The following is a 16,728-nucleotide window of genomic DNA, read 5'->3' as shown; positions in this document are numbered from 1 at the left end:
AAGAAATCAGGCTCCCAGTAAGCTCTCCAACTCAGCAAAGGCCAGGTGTTAGTCCCCATAATTTACTGTTTTGTGCTAATCCTTGATCTGTCGAGCTCACCGACCCAAGGGATGCCTGGAAAAAAGGCCACCATGATCTCGACCTTAAAATCAAGGTTAAAGGAGGGGGAAGCCAGGGATTATCTCCATAGTCTATCTATACTTGGAGTTATTTTAAAAAACAGCAACAACTAAGATTTTAAAGACATTTAACCAGGACAGCTAAGGTGCACAATTTTGATTCTCAAGGATCAAAAACCTATCGACAATAGGAGTCCTTGGGCTTCCCTGGTGGCACAGTGGTTGAGAGTCCGCCTGCCGATGCAGGGGACACGGGTTCGTGCCCCGGTCCGGGAAGATCCCACATGCCGCAGAGCGGCTGGGCCCGTGAGCCATGGCCGCTGAGCCTGCGCGTCTGGAGCCTGTGCTCCGTAACGGGAGAGGCCACAACAGTGAGAGGCTCACGTACCGCAAAAAAAAAAAAAAAATTAAAAAAACAAACAAACAAAAACAATAGGAGTCCCTAATCAAAGAGAAAAAGAGAATTCAGACATATTCCAGTTCCTGTTGTTCTATGGATAAAAGGCCTGAGTCGTCAAGCAAACCCAAGTGCTGTCAATGTTATATGAGCGTGTCACCTGTCTTTCCTCCTGCTCAGGGGCCCAAGAACTGTGCAAACTCACGACTGACTAGCTCCTCATGATCACATCCACACCACTTTCTCCACTGAGTAACCTACAGCAGAAAGGGTTCCCCTAGGAACTGCTACTGTGTGCTGAACACTGAATATATCACAGGTAACTGTTTCACATGTCAGAAAAATCAAAATCCTTAAAGAAAGATATACTCCAATTATTTTTGATCTCTCATACATACCTTTTTTTCCAGCTCTGTAGCCTTGGCTTCAGATTTCTCCACCTTTGTTTTATCAATCATTTGATCTAAAAAGAAGGCGAACAGTCAGGAAGTCAAGTTCCCAATTCTTGTATTCCCCTCTCACTGCCTAAGCCCTTCTACATAACCAAAGGGCAGTCTTTGTTCTTTTTGTTTATTTTTCTAATCCTTCTTAATGTTCTGTACTAGACAAAGAAATGGAACTTTCAGTTAAGTTCAACATATAATTTCTGAGTGCCTATTATGCAGTAAGGCCACCATGTCGGGTGGCACAGAGAACGCCTACAAGTAATACTTATGAATCTCTGGGACCAGCAGGAGTAGCAGACAATAGCTGAAGTCCCTTCAAAACATGGGGTGGTGTATGAGACAGGATAAATTTTTAGAATTATGTAGAAATAAACTAAAGGCCTATATATTCCTAGCACAGGTATTGGTTATATCACCTAAGAAAGGGTGAAAATGGAAATACCAGGGGCTAGAAAAGTATCTTCTCTGAAATTTTCACTGAAAGAAAGATGCAAAATGAAAGATAGAAGCAATGTTTTATGGAACCAGATAGACAAACATGCTTACCAATCAATCCCTCAATATCAACCTGGAGGTGCCGGCACTTGAAGTCAGGATCAGCCCCGTTCTTGTACAGAACTATCTGAGAAATACATTCTTCAATCAACTTATAGTACTGCGGTCTACAGAAGAAACAAAATAAGGTTATTAAAGGAAAACCAAAATAAAATTTTGGTATTCAGGATCAAGAAAGTTAACTGCTTTGACAGCAGAAGGACCTGAGGATAAATGTTCTGGAAAAGACCTTTTCATAAAATTAACAGAGTATTGCTGCCATGCTAAGAAATCCCCCTCTTCCACATCAGCTACCCCATCTACTTCAGATAGTCAAAACTTCTTGCCATCTGCCTCCGAGTGCAAATCCTTTTCCACCTAAAATTCGAGCTTGATCCTGCCTGTGATGGATACTACTATTGCTGAATCTCTACTCTACTGCTTGAATCTCATGTTCCAACATCAATCAACTTTAAATGGCTGCCTTCCTTTGCTATCATCTTCACTCCACCCCACCATCCCGTTCCAAAAGAGGGAGGCAGTTCACCTTATACACTCTCATCTCTTCCACAGAGATGCCTTTCAGTTGGATTAAAGGGACAACTGGCAACTCCCTTTATGCCTGAAACTAAAAATGAACTCTAATCCATGTCTTTGTCTTTTCCTTTTCTCTCTACAGACAATCTTCGAATATAAGAAGTTTGCACTCTCCACTTAGGCTCAAATTCAAAACTTCCCACAGGTATACCATCTTACCTGGCCTCATAGTCATTTCGGACTAAGAGTAGGTGCTGCAGGATGGACAGGAAGTGTTGCTCTGCCTTTGAATCCTTCACTGTGTTTAAGAGAATCTGGAAGACTTCACTGAAGTCAGTGGAAAAGGAGAAGAGGCTAAGGAAAGCATATATTTAGAAACTATGTTTGACAGGTAGCTTGCCCAACTCTCGGGAGAAGTAGCAAGATGCCACTTCTATTCTAACAGCTGTTCCTCCTGTAAACCCTGCCCTAAACTTTAAGCTCTATAAACTTTCTTTGGCCAGGGGACCAGTGAGTCAGGGGGTACTATACACAGAGATAGAAAACTCCTAGTACTTGGCTTGAAAATAGAGCAGTAGACAGACACAAAAAGGTAACTGCCTCAAAGTCACCTGTGGCAAGTATCAATAGGTAACCAAATTATTCCCCGTCAGTCTCATGGAAACATACAAGAGAGCAAATTACAACCTCACTCCCTGACTTGTCTATGTTCTCCCAAAACCAGCTCTACATCTTAATAAGCTAAGCTATCATGTTCTAGGAGGTCTATACTAATTTTGATGGCTGCTTCCATGTTGAGCAACCCTCAGATCGCCTTTCCCAACTTCTCTGGTCCACAATGACGTAAATATATCCAATGGCAATCAAAAGGCACCTGCCTAATCTACAAAGAAGACAGGGCTAATGCCCTCGTGTAAGTCATCAACTCCACACCATTCCTTACAGGGATCTACAACTGAATGCAACTGAATGTCTTGTGTCTTCAACCCAGTCAGTAAAAGGATATTCCATCTCCATTCGAATGTCATCCAGACGTCCCTTCAGGTCATAGGAATCCTCTTCTCCTTGTTCATCAAACACATTTAGTTGCACTTTCATATCATCATTTTCAATCTCTCGAAGGTCCTGTCAACAGCAAAAGTATAGGCCAGGGAACCCAAAAGTGTCCTATGCTGGTTAAAAACCCAAACATTTCAACCTGTTTTTTTTTTTTGTTTTTTTTTTTTAAATTTTTTAAATTTTGGCGTGCCGCATTGCTTGCGGGATCTCAGTTCCCCAACCAGGGATTGAACCTGGCCCACAGCAGAGAAAGTGCTGAATCCTAACCACTAGACCACCAGGGCACTCCCTCAACCTGGTTTTTAAACTGAAAACCAAAGTCTTCCCAGGGATGATGGGGTTATAAGAGCAGGAAGGAACCAGCCCAGCCTTTCTAATGAAGTGCTGCATCTCACCTGCAACACTTGATGCAGCCCCAAGCGCATCAGTTCGCTTCGGATGTGAACTCGGAAGTCAAGTTCTTCAGCTGGTGTGATAAGAGCATTGATCAGCTGTAGGCATCCCACCTAAAATAAGAAAATTCAGCAGCTGTGTCAATGTTAACTCCCAGAGATCAAGATTCCATTCTCTTTACATGCATTCTGAGGCCCCCAAATATAACCTAGAAGATTCAGTACAAAAACTACAAGAATGACTTCCTTATATATAGCAATACAACTTGGTTTAAACACAGGTCTGGAGAGTTCAGAGGTCTAAAGGATTCCAGAGATTCTATGGTATAATTTGTTCTAGGCCTTGTTTTTCTAGCTTGTAAATAAATACCATGACTTTTTTCCATCTCATAATGAGGAAGACAGTTCTTTCTCTGCCTTCTTGGAGAGAAGGGTAATCATTTTCCCTTCAGAAAGAACTCTGAAATATATATCATTGTTAACCACTCCATGTGTTCTCTTAAAAGGTCAAATGAACTTAAGTCTTTCTATCTTGAATTCTACTTTTGGGCCACGTTTCATAGGTATACATGCCTTGAGAGCAATGGAGGTCCCACTTTTTAATCCATCCAGCAGTGGCTGAAAACGTTCCACCTCATCCATTTCAGCTCTTTCTGTCATCGCCTCCAAAACTCTTTCATTCCTGCCAGAGAGTAAGGAAAGGGAGAGAACTGGCTGGGTGCTCTGACACAGACAGGTACACAACAGGGATATTATACAGAGGCATAGATCAGTTAGGAAACAGACATTATCAATGTTCTGGATTTCTCACATTCTTCTTCTCATCACCTGGAGCAGAGGCCAGATCAACAGGAAACTAAGGACCATCTCTTCAGAAAAATGCACTCCCTAAAATCCGCCCCAGACTCCTACCTATATTTACCAAAGTAAGACCCCTGTTCTATGGCATATAAATTGGTACAACTTTTGGAGGGGCATTTAACAGTACCAATTTTTTAATGCACATAACATTGGCTTACTTCTAGAAAATCTATCTAACATAAACACATAAATATGAAATAATATATGTACAAAGAATATATGCACAAGAATTGACAATAAAATTTTTTATCATCTGGAGCAGGGGTCGGAATGTGCTAAAAAAAATTCTACCTAAAAGTCTAGCAATGAAGGAATCATTAAATTATGGGACGTACAGAGTATGAAACGCTAAACAGCCACTAAAGATAATAAGATAGATCTAGAAGTACTGCCAGAGAAGAATGTCCAAGAGCTACTGTAATAAAAAGAAACAAGTTGAAAAGAATGGTGGTATGATTTAGCTTTTGTTAAACCAAACCCCTCCACAAAAATAAAAATCTATCCTATACATGAGATTGGCTTTACAGGCAAAAGCCATCCTTCCTTAATTCTAAGAAACCATCTTTTGGAGTGGCAGCTGTGTTAGAATTTAGTAAATATTTGTCTGTGCTAGAAAATGATCTATGAGACTGTACCACACCATTAACAGTGGTTACCTCTGCAGAATAGGGTTTGCCAAAGGGATGACGTTGTTAAATTGTACTTCATATACTTCTATGTTGTTTGAATTTTAAAAATAATGGTGTGTTACTTCTGAATTTTAAAAAATGTAAAAAGAAACCCTTGTCCTAGACAATACAGACATTAATGGAGATCTAGGAGATCCTGCTGTACCTTTGATAACCAGTGGTACATGCAGAACAGCTTCCATCTCTTAACAATCTTCCTTAAATATCAAGATACACAGTGTTCATGTAAGAAATATAGTCTTACCTAGTATTTAAGACTAAGTGGACACCCAAGCAACTTAATATTCCTCTAGACTAAGGAAGACGATAAAAAAAATAGAGAAGAAAAATAATTCCAGTCACATACATGTCTTCTGGCTGTGGTAGGATACAAAGTGCAGAAAGCAGCTTAGCTGCATCAATCATCATGTTGGGAACAGCAGGATCCATGGCTCTGACCAGCAGCAGAATCCCTTCTTCTGTCTCCAACATGGTCTTGATTCCAAACTGGTAGGACAAAAAGAGAAAAGGGAGGCTTAAAGATGAGAGCATCTTAACCAAGGACAAGTTTACGGGTTCTTACGGATTGAATGGTCCTCCTCCCAAAATTCGTATGTTTAAGTCCTAACCCCCATTACCTCAGAATGTAACCTTATTTGGAAATAGTGTCATTGGCAGGTGTAATTAGATTACCATGAGGTCAGACTAGAGTAGGGTGGGCCCTTAATCCCATATAACGGTTATCTTTATAAAAAGGGGAAATTTGGACACAGATGTGCACACAGGGAGAACGCCATGTGAACACAAAAGCTGAGATTGGGGTGATGCATCTACAAGCCAAGGAATGTCAAAGATTGCCAGCAAGACACCAGAAGCTAGGAAACAGGCATGGGACATACCCTCTCTCACAGCCTTCAGAAGGAACCAACCATATCAACACCTTATCTTGGACTTATCGCCTCTAGAACTGTGAGATAAATGAACTTCTGTTGTTTAAGACACCCAGTTTGTAGTACTTTGTTATAGCAACCCTAGCAAACTAATACAGGGTAGAACGCTTTTTCCAATATAGCTAAACAGAAATGAGCATAGCAAAATAATTTTCTAGCAGACACAACAGAATTCTATGTCTTCCAAGAATAAAAACTTTGATTCTTATGTTTCTTTTCAATGCTCCCCCTAAGCCAGTGGAATAATTATAACAAAATTAAATAGTGAGGAAGACAGATTTGCACTGAGGAACAAATAACTGTAGGATCCCTAAGTTTAAATACTAAACAGACAAAAAAAGAAAAAGAGGAAGAGAGAGAGAAAGAGAGAAAGAAAAAGAAAGGAAGGAAGGAAGGAAGAAAAGATTGTAAAGTAGGAATAGACTGGGGAAAGAACAACAACAAATAAGCAGAAAATAAAGTAAACCTTCCAAAAATAATAACTACAGGTCAGGAAGTTTAAGAATTAGCAAAAAAAGTATAAACAGAAGAAGAAAATTAAGCCTATCCTCTGAAACAGACATTACAACTGAGGGAAGAGATCCATAAAAGCATGTGTACGTGGTGATCAAAAAGTTACGGTACTAAAAGGGGAAGCTAGAAGCCTTGAACCTCATATTCCTAGGTCCCTTTTTGAGTTTGCCAACAGAAGAGAAAAAACAGCGGTCACGATGGGGGTTGAATGAGAATGGGAAATATCTTACCTTGTTGTTCATAAAAGCTTTCAAGCAGCGGATGATCTCATGCTTGTTACGGCTATCGTAGCTTCTGCATGTAGAAGACGTAATCAGTGAAGTCCCTTCATTCTATACCCCTCCCCATTTGACTTTTCAATCTTGTAAACAAGGGTCTTAGGAACACTCCCAACTAGTAGCTGAGTAAATTCTAGCACATAGCACTCTACCCTAAAACACTGGCGAAAAGAGGTAGCCGAAGAAAGAACCATTGGTTAATCCTCTCATAAACCAAGAATTCAGTATTATATTAAAATCTTCCCTTTAACTCCCTGTAGGCTCCTAAGGGCTAAATTCTATCAGGATAACATCCCACCTATTACTGCTTGCCTCACTGCGTCAGAGGTTTCAAGTCTGTACGTTCAGGAGGTAGAGGTCCTGTGTTTTGTTTTGGAAAGATCCCAGGAAGTAGAGAAATCATTTTGGGTCAGGCTGGCTTCAAGGTAGCCTAACCTAAGACAGTGCAAGGTATCCCCAGAATTATTCCAATCCTGAAGACTATCATAAAGCTAGTCCCAAACTGATCAAGTGTATTATAAGACTTCCAAATGAGATATGACCCAGACCAGATCACAGGAGAGCTTTAGACTAAATCAGACCCTATTTCCAGACTGGATAAGAACCTGTGCTGGGAGGCTCACAATCTTATGTGGTATATATCTTGTGTTATTCACCGTGAAATTTAAGTTCCTCCTTTCCCTGTACCTAGAATCATCCTTCATTCTCCGGTCACCCCTATGATAAACCCCATTCTCAGCTAACAGCATAATATCCTAGTCCATAACTTTCCATTTAACTGCCATTTTCTCCTTTAGAGCAAACAGCCAAGTCCTCTACTACCCTCCACCTAGAAGATGCCAAGACTCGGAAGTCCTCACCCAGCAGTCTCCTCTTTCTCATCATGAAGTCGTTTAAGGATGTCCAATAAGGAAGCCAGGCCCTCAGCACCAAATGTTTGCACCCAACTGTAAGGAAGAGACAAAGACGATGCAATATCAAATCAAATCAATAAATATCCACCAAAACAAAGTATATCCTGGCAACTCTTTACTTCCAATCCAAAACAGTCTCATACTTCCCTGACTCCTTTGATCTTTAATCCCCACCAGTGAGCTCCAACACTGGGCTCTCACTCCTGTTACTACCTCAGAATCCTCACCTGACAGGGTTGTTGTTGAGGGAGACACGAAGGGACTCCAGGCAGCTGAGCAGAGGCACATCCCGCAAGCCCGACCTCAGCTCCTGAATGTACATCATAGCTGACCTAGAGCTCTCCTTTTGACTCATGCCCTGGAAAGGAGCATACATAGATTAGTAAACACTGGACTCAGTCATAAATTGGACCAGAATTAGTTAATACAGTTTAAACAATATATATATACCACCAAACTATGTGAGTCTCAGAATTTCCTTCCCATTACCCATACATACTTCATGAAGATCGAATCAGGCAAAAGTATGTAAGAAAAGCAACTCAAATGAGAGTAAAAAATGAGTAGGTTTATATAAAAGAATGAAATAAAACTGATGTGGACATGAAAAGTTCTATAAAAGTAGCAAAACAAACAGGTCCAAGATAAGGGCACAGTCTCCCACGTCGTGGGTACCTGCCCCAGGACTCACAGCCTTGGAGGTGTGCAAGTACTGGGACACCATCTCTCTCTTGATGATAATGTCCTTCTCCCTCAAAGGTTGCTGTTTTTCCTCATTCAGGTTCATATCCAACTAGAAATGGGAGGAAAAAAGGGGGAAAAATTGCCTTGAATTCCTTACAAGTTTTCAGTGTTTAATGTTTAGTATACTTAGTAAAGAGATGAACACACTAAATGCTTATTGAATAAATAAATTTTCCTGATCCTTAGAGACTTAAGCTATTATAGATGATGGGAATTCCTTAGGGATAAATATGGTTAACATTTTATTATAAATCCCAACAGACATTTTTATACACATACACTAAATTTTTCCCTAACAAAAGTGGACTCTCAATATAGAGGGAAAACTTATTTTGCATTATTGAAAGAAAAGCAAACATAGTATTTTCTGCACTTAGGATGGACCTTAATAATCTCTTCAGACTGAAGCACTGGATGACTGGCATCATGCAAACACCAGCAAAATCTGTACCACTCTAGGGCCTAAACACCCATTACCCCTGGTTAACTAAGTCCCTGTACAAACTCCTTTCCCATGAAGAAAGAACTGGAAACTGTGACAAATTCCCTCAACAGACATAACCTGGAGTGTGTCATTGGGGGAAAGGCTCTGCTTGACCCTGTTACATATATAACCATGTGTCTGAGCCTCCTATTTTTGTGAGCACAAGTTTAACCCTAACAAGTCCAGAATATTATTTGAAACGGGGAAAGTATAGGAGAAAAAAAAGGATATATTCAATTTCTTCCCCATGTGTGTGTTTGTGTGTGATGTGTGAAGGAATCACCACCACCAAACTGTCACAGTAATAATTTGACTTCTTTCTGACTCAATTCCTGGTGCTTTCTTCCTCCTTTTACAGATAAATTGAACAAGGAAGTTGCAAAATACTGGCCCTCAGGTTGAATCAGACCCAAAGATAAAGTATGTTTTGTCTGGCTAGCTCAACATTTTAAATTTGAGAGACTTCATATAAAAATATGAATTTATAGCGCCAAGGGATGCGATCAGCAAATTTAAGATTATGGAAAACTCTACAGGTCAAACAGTTTCTTCAACATAGTTTTTTATAACAAGAGCAAGGATTAAAGAGAGGGAGGAAAACCTATAGTTCAAATGAAACTTAGTAGAATATCACAATGGACCTTACCTGGAATTGTGATTTGAACAAACAAATTGTTTTTCTAAAAATGACCTAATTCAGGAAATCTGAATGCTGGCTATGATATTTGTTTTTTAAAAAACAATTTTTGTTTTTTTAAAAAAATAGAGATTTCTGGTTTCTTTTGAAAAACAGAAATACCTGGCACTACTGGGCTAGCATTCCCAACTGGAATGCTACAAAACCTACTGGAACTGAATCGTGGTTGGAGTTTATCAAAAATGCCAAAAGTCCTTCATTTTACTGCAGTCCCTTCTCCTTTTTATCATCTTCTATGTAGCCTGCTTAACTTATTTATGCTTCCTCCCTTGGCCCTAAAGACATTTAAATTTGCAATCCAAGGCCAAGAGACTGTCTTGATAGATCATACTCTTGGACTCTTAACACACTTGGATTATTATGAGACAAACTGAAAGTTTCAAGGAAAGGTAATAATAGTAGTACTGGTTGAGTGGTGACTACCACAGGTACCAGGCCTCAGTTTTAAGGGTTTTAAGCGCATGCTTTTAATTAAGTTAGGCCTGCCACTGATCTCTAATTGAATCTGAGATCATAAATCCAAGTTAATATATAGGTCTTATGAAACCTTATAAGCATGTACTCAAAACTTTCCAAGACTTAGCACTAGTGGACATTCACTCAGTGTCCTCCCCACGCAAAGGTCCTCACTGAAGTCAGCAAAGTCAGTCACATCCATGCACAGCTCATTATTGAACTGACCTCAGCCCCAACCTTTAAAGGTCTTCTAGTGATTGTAACATCAGAATTCTCTTTCCAGATTCACCACTAAGTAGAAGATCTTGGGCAAACGACGCCTTTCTATTCCTCAGCTTCTTCTTTCCCTCCCTCCCTCCCTTCCTTTTATTTATTTATTTATTTTTGGCCGGGTTGGGTCTTCATTGTTGCGCATGAGCTTTCTCTAGTTGTGGCGAGCGGCAGCTACTCTTCGTTGCGGTGCACAGGCTTCTCATTGCAGTGGCTTCTCTTGTTGTGGAGCACGGGCTCTAGGCTCACAGTAGTTGTGGCACGCGGGCTCAGCAGTTGTGGCTCACGGGCTCTAGAGCGCAGGCTCAGTAGTTATGGCGCACAGGCTTAGTTGCTCCGCGGCATGTGGGATCTTCCCAGACCAGGGATCAAACCCGTGTCCCCTGCATTGGCAGGCGGATTCCCTGCGCCACCAGGGAAGCCACTCAGCTTCTTCTTCATATAGATTTTGTTGTGAATGTTTTAAAACTTTATCTACTCTGGCTAACCCAAAGGTGGTCATCACACTACCACAAGAGCTGTCCCACTCATTTTATATCTTTGTGGCTAAAGTGCTGCTGGGCTGCAGGACATTAACAAGGTGGTCAGTGATCAGATATTTCCAAGCCTAATTCATAGATTCCAAACTTACGGACTGGCGCTTGTATATGTAGTCCCTTCATTAATGGGACTGCTATTAAGAAGTTCTCTGTTAAGCCTGGAATTTTTTGTAATTAAAGGATAGTTAAGGGGGACTGTACACAAAAAAGGGCCCATCGTGCTCGTAAAAGCATTTTCAAGAAGAAGCAATGCTTTGGGGTGGGAAACTTACCAGCATCTGTTCAAAGAGTACTAGAACTTGCTCATCTGAAACATCCTGCAATGACTGTGCAGTGGGATCATCCCCATATGATGCAGAAGAATTTCTATGAGCAGAATTAGGCTTTTCTTTCTCCTTCTTAATTCTCATGCTGGTAAATCTCTCCAGCTGAGAAAGAAAAAAAAAGTATTAGCAGTGATCCATTTTCATTTACACAACAAAGCACACATCAAATAGCCTCTAACTTCTTATACGTGCATGGCTCCTCTGGTTTGTGGCCAGTTCAAGGCTCTTCTGACATGAAAAAGAGAAACCAGTCTTCCTTGTACCTAATTTACTACACGGACTCTGTACTCTCACCTTCATCCAAAGATAAGAGGAATAAAGTATTAAGAATTGGAAACTCTCTAAAAAGAGAAAACCTTGTTCTTTAGCTCCCCTGTCATTTCTAAGCCGTCTAGCAGCACAGAACTGACAGCACCTCATGTGCAGAGTGCTCAGTAAAATGCCTTTTGTTTCCCTCTAGCTATCCAGTAATAAATATGGCCAGGCCCTCAGAGGATCTCTCCCTTCAAGAGGTAAGTGTGACCACAGATTTTAATAGATATAAGTCATATACAAGAAACAAGGAAATGCCTTAAAACCAGGAACCATTCCTTTTTCTTTCTTCTGTACGCTCCATAGCACCTGTGTTATGTAAGCAGCAAAAGTTCAGTACATATTCTCCAAAATCCCCTTTGCAAAGAATATAATCTACTTCAGGGGTATATATGTCATCTCTCTGTCAACCAAATGCTTATGAACCACTCCTCAAACCGCAAGGACAACTGTTCGATTCAAAAAGAGCTACCGATAAGCTGCAGCTTATCGGCACTACCTGATTGAAAATAACAGTAAATATCTGCAAGCATTCTGGGGCTTCAAATGGTAAGAGTGACATCCAGACAGCAAGTCAGCTTGGAGTTTAAAGAACATGCCTAACCTTGGAGCCAATGAATGTGCCAGGGAAATGCATGCAATGGGTCAAACAGAGCAAAGAGTTAGGAAAAAGCTTTGGGATGATCTGAGAATAGAACCCATATCACATTTATAAGTTATAGAAAGTCAAAGTTATTGCAACTGGTAAATGTCATAGTGTAGGAAGTGAGCCATGCACATGCTGAACAAAATTTCCTTACCTCATCTGCCATGAGCCGCTTCAGAGTCTAGGAACAGGAAAAACGAGGGAGAAGAAAGGGAAGAGAGATCAGTGAAATGCCAGGAAACCTCCCAAATACCAGATGGGTTGGGGAAAAAAAGAGGAGAAAATAAGTTGAAAGGATATAGGCTCCTTCCCACATGCTAGATTTCTGCCAGACTATTCCTTAGCACATTCCCTTAGGTAAGGGGCAGGAGTTTTAAGGTCACTAAAATATAATAACCCTTTGGGGAAAAAAAGGTGGAGAACTGAAAAAACTCTAAATGGGTGACTGATAAACCTATGAAATGTGTTCAACTGCATTAGTAAACAAGGAAATGCAAACTAAAACCACAACGAGGTATCATTTCACACTCAAGACTGGCAAAAATTTTCATGTGTGTCTGTCTAGTCACAGAGCAGTGGGAGCTCTCACACACTGTTGCTGTGAATGTAAATTGCTATGGCCACTTTGGAAAACAGTATGGCATGATCTAGTAAAGTTAAAATATACAGATATATTACAACTCAACATATCAGTTCCTATAAATCTACCCTTCAGAAACTTGCACATATGTAGCAGGTTGTGTATAACAAGAATGTTCACAGCAACACTGTAATATCTATCAATAAAACAGAGAACAATCCAAATAGCTATCAAGAATAGAATGGATAAACTCATATAACGGTAGAGTGGAAAACAATTACACAAAGAAAGTGAATGAACTTATAGCTACTCACAAACATAAAAGTGAATGTATTATTTCTTTTACACTGAGATTAAAAACATGCAAGACTAAATTATATTATTTAGGATGTACAATTATAAAGGGAATGATTACCACAAATGGCAAAACAGTGGTTACCTGAAGTGGGTGGAAGAGTAATGACTGCAGAAAGGGACAGGGGGCTTCAGGGGTACTTACAATAATATTCTATTTCTTGATATGGATGATGGTTACATGGATGTTCTGTTTATAATTATTCTGTATGTTTTATATTCTCTTCTGTATATGTGCTACACTTTACCCCCAAAAATCTGAACAAGCAGGTATTCCAGGAAAGCAGGAATTCTTCATTCTAATACTTAGTTTTAAACCATATCTATTTTTGCTAATGTCCTTAGAAGAGTATAGTAAATGCCTCTTGATGAACTTTTCTCAACTAATGAAAAACTATTTCTGACACTGCCACAAAGCTACTTTACCAACCTTTTTACAGACGAGAAAAATCTATGTCCTTATGTTCATGTGCCCCATGTCAGAGTTCGGTTAAATCCAGTGTGACCTGTGAATCTTAACTTTGCCCTCCACGGTCCAGAGGAGGTCAACCTTCTACTGATGGAATGCTAATCACTCACCCAAAACCATACGATCCTTGCTCAGTGTCAATGGAATCTAAAGTTACTTTGTGTGTGCTGTTTACACAAAGTAAAGGCAGAAGGGCAGCAAAGGCAGAAGGATGATGAAGCAGAGACAGCAACACCCAAGGAGACTCACAGTTCCTTTTGTCACCACCCTGTCACCTGACACACAGAAGTGAAACAAGCCACAAAAAGGATGAATGTTTATAGTTAGGTTGCCATTGCGAAGCTTAAACTTACTTGCTCCTAGAGCAAGTGCTTCCAGAACCTTGTCCTCCAAACTCAAAATGTTCCCTCAGAACCAAGCAACAACCCAAACAATTCTGGGATGGATATAACGTAGGTAACAGAACCTGGGTCTAATGAATCAATCTCAGCTGCAGGTTAAGTTAAAGAACAACAAACCAGCAACTTGTTCTGTCTGCAGACTCTTATTTCTCTTCCCTCCATCCCCACTATTGAAGTTCACGCCACTATGATCTCCTGTTTGATTTACTGTAATAGCCTCCTAACTGATCTCCTTGCCTTCAATCCCATCTGCCCAACACAAAATCCATTCTATATACTATACCCAAGAGTAATCGTTCTAAAATGCCAAGCTGTCCATGTTATTTCCCATTTAAAACCCTGCAATAGTTCCCTACTGCCCTCAGGTTAAGATCCAAATTCCTTAGCATGGCATATGACACTTCTGGCTTCTCTCCCTTGACTCATCTCGCAACAAACCCTCCGTTTCAAACTCTATGTTCTGGGCATCCTAACTAGCTTGCAGGTCCACAAACAGATCCTGCTGTCTCACAACCCAAGACTTTCTCTAGGCTGCTGTTTCCCTCAGACTAGACTGTGCTTTCAAGGCTAGCTCCAACAGGCCCTACAGGATGATACCTCCTCTAATTGGATGGGTACCTCTCCTTGTGTGTATATAGAAATAGGTACTTTCCTGTCTCACAGCACTAGAAGTGGATTACAACTCTCTTTTGATTGCCTCCTCTAGCCATTTCCAGACTAAGTTCCTTCAGGGTAGATAGAGCCTAAGACTTAGTCATTATATCTCCTATGAACAAATACCATAATCTGGGGCTGCTCTCCTAAAATACCAATCCCTGCAAAAGCCCTCAAATCTATTCCACCTCTTCACTGCACTAGTGAAGAAACTGAAGCCCAGACAGGTGGAGTAAATCACTGAGGTCACATGAATAAGGGCAAGCTGGGTATGGAACTCTGGTCTCCAGATTCCAAAGCCCTAAATATTTGCATTCTCCAGATTCTTGTCTTGTTCCCATTTAATGCCACTAACTGTTGCCTTTACATACAAAAGTAAACATCTCTTTTCTTAAGAAGGAAGAAACCAGTCTCCCTTGCTTTCCTTGGTGCATCATTAGAAACAGGTTTATTCCTTAAAAAAATTATCCATGCTTTAGTGCTCAATTTGAGTAAGGACAGTAAAAATGATCCATGCATTTCCTCAACTACTCCAACAGAGGGCAGCATCTACCAGCAAAGTGAATCACAGTACTACAGGCAAAATTCTGTTTCAGGACCCAACAGAACACCCAAACAGCAAGCTCAATTCCATTACTGAAATGGAACCTGCTGCTACAGTATACTGAGGGTGTATTAATTTACTTATTTAATACTATGTGTGCTTTCCTTACAGATTTTGAACATACAGTTTACAAACAGCTTTTTTTTTTTTTTTTTTTTTTTTAACTGTACCATTAACTGTTTTGTGGATTCTCTGAGATACGCAACAAGAGGTTCCTAGCTCATGAAAAGTAAGAAGGACTAAAAATAGTGGAGACCCTGAAGATAAATGCTACTGGAGCTATATTTATGCCTTATGCCCCAGAGGTTCAAGCTTTTAAACACAGTCTCTAATGATCCCACCTACTTCTTTCTAAATGCTTCTACACTCACCTTTCTCCTTGTTTGCTATCAATTATTTTCTGCCCCCAAACTATAAACCCTTACTTATCTTCACTAAATACTTCATCGTCCTGTCCCTCCTACTGAGTCTTCCACTAAAACTATACTAAAACCTTTAACTACAAATATAGATACTGAAGGAAGCATAAATACGGAATGAAATTTTTTAGCATATCAAAATCTGCTCATGAATACAGATTAATAGGAACTTCCAGATAAAAGACGGTAGACTGAATCAAATTTCCCCGCTTTTTGAAACCCTTCTAAATCTACAGAAAAGGAATTTTTAGAAAGAAAAAATGATAGAGGGAAGGGAGCCTACAAGGTTGGGAAGAACAAGAAAAGCGTAATTGCAATCACCTTTTGAAGCTGGGACTAAGACCCAACAGACCTAAGAAAACTGAGTCCTAAACCTGCCATAGGAAAAGCTAATGACCAATCCAAATTGAACTTCAGGATCCTCAGCAGGCTCAGGAATTAGCAGCACCAGGTACCTATAGAAATGGGCAGTTGGAGGGAGGGGGAGGCCCAAAAATAAGATTGGTTTGAAAGCTGTTTAAGAAGCAGCTGGACAGGTAGATTCTCCGTTACCCCCCAACACCCATCCCCCCATGCCATTGGGAGACTACCCTCCCTTACTCCAGCAGAAGCCTGGAAATTTATTCTTAGAAGACAGTAAAACACAGATCTCTGGATCAGGGGATGCCAGACACAGTTGTGGGCAGAGATCCTATACCAAAAAGAAGAGTAATAATCTATGCATACTATAAGCTGGGATACCCAGCACCTTCCCCCTTCTAGTTTCTCAGGACCCCAGCACCCCAAAACCCTTACCCTCGAGGCAGAAGTCTGGAAGAGCCTTCTCTAGGGAACTGAAAAACAACATTAAGCTACTGACATAGTCCAAGCAGATGAACCGTGCCATCCAATACAGTGGCTACCAGACACAGGTAACTATTAAGCACTTCTAATGTGCCTAGTGCAACTGAAAAAGGAATTTTTCATTTTATTTAATTTGATCGAAATTTAAAATTAAAAGCTAATATTTTATTGTTATTGTTAAACTTAAGTATCAATATGTTTGGAACACGCTAGGTATGTGAATCTACCTTTCACCTGTAAATTTTTTCAAATCTAAATACA

The 16,728-nt window shown here is 40.2% G+C and overlaps 1 protein-coding gene across 2 annotated transcripts in view; it reads right to left on the bottom strand.

Moving 5' to 3' along the window:
* The window catches only part of DIAPH1 (diaphanous related formin 1), a 94,269-nt gene that overhangs the window by 55,757 nt on the left and 21,784 nt on the right, over positions 1 to 16,728 (bottom strand). Inside the window, exons 2-14 of one of the 2 annotated variants that reach the window (XM_032628507.1) lie at positions 12,298 to 12,324; positions 11,132 to 11,287; positions 8,361 to 8,462; positions 7,897 to 8,027; positions 7,616 to 7,702; positions 6,708 to 6,771; positions 5,382 to 5,521; positions 4,059 to 4,167; positions 3,489 to 3,599; positions 3,041 to 3,159; positions 2,254 to 2,370; positions 1,510 to 1,625; positions 916 to 980 (exon numbers count right to left, since the gene is read on the bottom strand). In XM_032628507.1, coding sequence (XP_032484398.1) covers positions 916 to 980; positions 1,510 to 1,625; positions 2,254 to 2,370; positions 3,041 to 3,159; positions 3,489 to 3,599; positions 4,059 to 4,167; positions 5,382 to 5,521; positions 6,708 to 6,771; positions 7,616 to 7,702; positions 7,897 to 8,027; positions 8,361 to 8,462; positions 11,132 to 11,287; positions 12,298 to 12,324 — 1,344 coding nt within the window. The remainder of the gene's footprint in view (positions 1 to 915; positions 981 to 1,509; positions 1,626 to 2,253; positions 2,371 to 3,040; positions 3,160 to 3,488; positions 3,600 to 4,058; positions 4,168 to 5,381; positions 5,522 to 6,707; positions 6,772 to 7,615; positions 7,703 to 7,896; positions 8,028 to 8,360; positions 8,463 to 11,131; positions 11,288 to 12,297; positions 12,325 to 16,728) is intronic. The other variant, XM_032628508.1, reaches the window with a different exon arrangement.

This window comes from Phocoena sinus, chromosome 3 (genome assembly GCF_008692025.1).
Source record: "Phocoena sinus isolate mPhoSin1 chromosome 3, mPhoSin1.pri, whole genome shotgun sequence".
In the NCBI taxonomy this organism is placed as follows: Eukaryota; Metazoa; Chordata; class Mammalia; order Artiodactyla; family Phocoenidae; genus Phocoena; species Phocoena sinus.
The sequence above is the reverse complement of the archived record's forward strand: the minus strand, read 5'-3'. Positions and strand labels throughout refer to the sequence as shown.